The 3,940-nt window shown below is 53.0% G+C and overlaps 1 gene segment (V, D, J or C); it reads right to left on the bottom strand.

Moving 5' to 3' along the window:
• Positions 1 to 955: 955 nt before the first annotated feature.
• Positions 956 to 1,413, bottom strand: LOC103582471 (the record flags this gene model as incomplete). The annotated part of the segment is given in 2 exon segments: positions 956 to 1,279; positions 1,368 to 1,413. Coding segments are annotated over 2 exon segments (370 nt in total), but the record flags the coding sequence as incomplete, so codon positions are not given.
• Between the last annotated feature and the right edge of the window lie 2,527 nt (positions 1,414 to 3,940).

Here is a 3,940-nt window from a genome sequence, read left to right as displayed (position 1 = left end):
ACCGAGCAGGGCTCTACCCCCATGCAGCTGAGTGTGTAGGGACAGATCTAGTGAGAATTTACACAACAGAAGACAGAGGGTGACTTTAAGGGAGTGTCTGTAGGACACTTGGGGCAAGCAGAGGGTAGGCAGGGTCAGGGCTCTTACCGGCTGGTTGTTGTTATCCAAATGGATTCTCCCAAGTTCCCTAGTGTCTACTGGATAGGTTGTGGAGCTCTCTCAAATGATTCTCCCCATGGGAGCAGAGACACAAATCTTAGAACACAGTTCCTAAGGGTACCTTGAGAGACCTGACACAAAATTCAGTTCAGCAGGGCTGTGATGGGTGTTTATCTCTGTGCTTGTCCCCCTGAGTCCTCCACATGCAAGTACAAGAGCTGTGTCTGTCCCTCAGGCAGCTGATTTTCTGTCCCGGACACTGGGGGTTGGACAGAGAGTGGGACAAATCCTGAACATCAGTGTCCACATTATGGATGAGGATCCAGAGGTGAAACTGCTCCAGGCAGAGCAGGGACCCATGGGCAGAGGCCCTGGATGATGATGATAGCCAGGTGGGGACACGTGTGCATCACTGAGGGGAAAGACCCACGTAGGGACAGTGGGCACCTGGACTGAGTTAACATTTAGGAAAAAAGTTCTTGATTAGTGGAAGATAAGGATCTTTAGAGAAAAGAACGGTCCCAGTAAATGGAAACATCTCATCTGCACACGAGGAAAGTTAACTTCACTCTGTGTTGCCTGCAGTGAAAAATTAGAGTCATAAGGAGCAAAGCAGGAAATGACCCTGAGGGACATCTGAGAGTCAGCAGAGGAGAGGAAACCTCAGATCCCAAGAGGAACCCCCATCCCCTCTCTGCACCTGCTCCACGGGGCACACAAGCTGGGTGGGCCTTGAGCGCCCCCTGCAGCCCTGACCCCTCCTGTATCCTGCAGGGAGGTTTGTGTCTGGGCTCACGCTGACTTCCTGTCACTGTGTATCTCGCACAGTAATACACGCCCGTGTCCTCATCGGTCACAGAGGTCAGCTGCAAGAACACCTGGTTCTTGGACGTGTCTCTGGTGATGGAGGTGCGGCTCTTGAGGGACGGGTTATAACCTGTGATGCCAGCAGAATTAATGTATCCCATCCACTCAAGGCTCTTCCCCGGGGGCTGGCGGATCCAGTTCCAACTAGCACTTGTGACAGAGCCTCCAGAGATGGTGCAGGTGAGGGACAGGGTCTGCGAGGGTTTCACCAGTCCTGGGCCCGACTCCTGCAGTGTCAGCTCAGACAGGACACCTGGAGACAAGGAGAGTCATGGTGAGTCTGTTCGTTCCATCCCACACCCAGTCCCCCATAAACACCTGCAGCCCCCCAAGACTCTCACCTAGGGGAGCTGCCATCAGGCATAGAAGGAACCACAGGATCTGCATGGTGCCTGCAGGATGAAAACACCACACTGGCCCAGCTTGTGGTGGGTTTTTGATCTGCCAGCACCCAGGGTCATTTGCATGTGTGTCCTGGGGTATGAGAGGCCTAGGCTGGATGCCTGCCACCAGTTCCTGGTGATGGTGCTGGGTGGTGTGTGGAGCTGCTGAACCTGTCCTCATGATGAGAGTCAGCCTTGGCATATTGTACTCAGCTCTTGTGGCTGTGGATGGGTTTTGGCTGCAGTGCTCGAGCATGCAAGGAAACGGTCAGGCTCTCCCTTGTTCCACCATCAGGCTGTCAATCAGGGGGCTGCGGTATCATCCATGCGAGACTGTCTTTGGATGTGGAGTGGAGGGACGTGCACAGAGTCAGGGCCTCTGCTGCCTCTGACTTGGGTCCTGCTGTACCTCTAAGCAGATGTGAGGTCCTGGAGGAGGCTCTATAGATCCACTGCCCAGTTCTCCATCTTTGAAAGTGGGAAATATGAGCAGTCATGTCCCAGCACTGATATAAGAGAGGGACCTCGTCCCTGGCAGCGTCCTCTCTGGGTCAAGCCTAGGTCACAGTCATACCTGACAAGAGGCTGCACCCTAGTTTAGGCTGGGGACAATCATTGAAAACAGGAGAGAGGGATTCGGTGTCACTGTGTTTGGGACAGAGTCATGGAATTTTTCATGGTTGGAGTAGAGGCCCCCGTGGGAGGAAAGGCTAGAAGATGTGTGTGACCTGCACAGTGGCCTCCACTCTGCTTATCTTTAGACAGTGGCCAGCAGGCGGGACATCACCTGGCAGGAGATGGTAAAATAGGTTTCTTTTTCTTAAAGATCTTTTTCAGCTCCATAAACTTCGTTTTATTTTATTTGTTTTTTAGTTTAAATATTATTATTATTATATCCGGTATTAAAAATCATATTTTTTTCTTTATGCCCTTTTCCCACCATGTCTCTCCCCAACCTCCTCCCTTCCTCCCCCATCTCTAGTGTCCTTATTCTTTTGGCCTTTCCCTTCTTTTCTTCTCTCTCTCTCTCTCTCTCTCTCTCTCTCTCTCTCTCTCTCTCCCTCCCTCCCTCTCTCTCTCTCCCTCCCTACCTCCACCCAGTTACCAGTGACAACATGTGATATTTGTCTTTCCTTGTCTTGCTCATTTCAATTAAAACAATTTTCTCCAGACTCATTCATGTTGCTGGAAATGGCAGAATGTCATTCTTTTGTTAAAAAGACCAAGAGCCACAAATGCTGCAGAGTCTGCAGTGATAAGGGACAGTTCTGCAGTGGTGGTGGGACAGTGAATTGGTGCAGCCACTACGGGAAACATAGTGGAGGTTCCTCAGACAACTACAGGTCAACCTTCCACATGATCCAGCAATCCCACTGCTGGGTATTTGTACAAAGGGTGACATCATCATGTGGAGGGGACACCTGCCCTCCCGTGTTCGTCGCAGCTCTATTCACAACAGCCGAGATATGGACCGAACCTAAATGTCCATCGACTGATGACTGGACAAGGAGAACGTGGCACATGCATCGTGGAATACGACTCAGCCATTAAGATTTCCAGTCACACTGACCAACATCAGATTTACATAATATGGCAGTGGCAGACATGCATGCTTTCTAATAAATAGACATGTCCATTCGAGATCGTGTGTGGCATGTCACTGCTGACTAAGGTGGTTCTGGGCAGGCCCAGTAGTCAGTGCGGGCTGGACCCCTGCCCATTGTCCACGGGCGCAGGGGCCGCTGTGTCAGAGGGGATGCTGTGCTCCCGGGAAGGTGCCAGGAGTGCAAGAGTCATGCAGACCTGGCAGGGTCTCCGTGGTGCTGGGGGCTTTCTACCTCAGACAGACCCCTGAGCTCCAGGTAGGAGGCAGGACCTAGGTGTGTGCTGGAGAGAGGACCGCAGAACCTGCTCTGTCCACGGGGTGGGGGGGTGTGAGTCAGAGGCTCTGAGTTCCAGGGGAGGGGGATGTGGACAGGACTACCCGCGGGATCCCCATTCAATGATGTAAAAGGGAGCCCCGATGTCAAGTGCGGCTCTGAGCTCCAGGGGAAGAGGCTTCTGTGCAGGCGGCGGGCGCGCTCCCCTGGACTCTCCAGGGGTTTGCAGGACTCTGAGCTCCCCTGCTCCTGTCCCAAACTGGCCATGTCCAGCAGCAGCCCTGGCCAAGGTCGTGGTAGTGACTCTGCGCGTAGCTCCCCTGCATGAATTCGGGCCTGTGGGCTGTTGGAGACTTGGGAAGGGCTTGCACAGTTGATTTGTCTGTTCCTCCAACACTTGGGAACACTGCAGATGCCCATGAGAAGGGACCAGGATCCCCCATGGAGGCCAAACACTAGGAGTCTCTCCCAGTCAGTGCACCCACAATGAACAATCTTTCTATGTGGGAAGTTTGCACCAGACCAACAACCCAGCTGGTCTGCATACTCAAGGACACAGCCAGGACCCGTGTGAAGAGCCACAGAAGGGATTGGATGGGTCATTTCCCCAGGAGAGAAGCAGGAGCTTATCTAGAAACAGGGGGCAGGAGC

This window comes from Galeopterus variegatus, unplaced genomic scaffold, assembly GCF_000696425.1.
Source record: "Galeopterus variegatus unplaced genomic scaffold, G_variegatus-3.0.2 Scaffold16396, whole genome shotgun sequence".
In the NCBI taxonomy this organism is placed as follows: Eukaryota; Metazoa; Chordata; class Mammalia; order Dermoptera; family Cynocephalidae; genus Galeopterus; species Galeopterus variegatus.
This window is presented reverse-complemented; position numbering and strand designations above follow the sequence as displayed.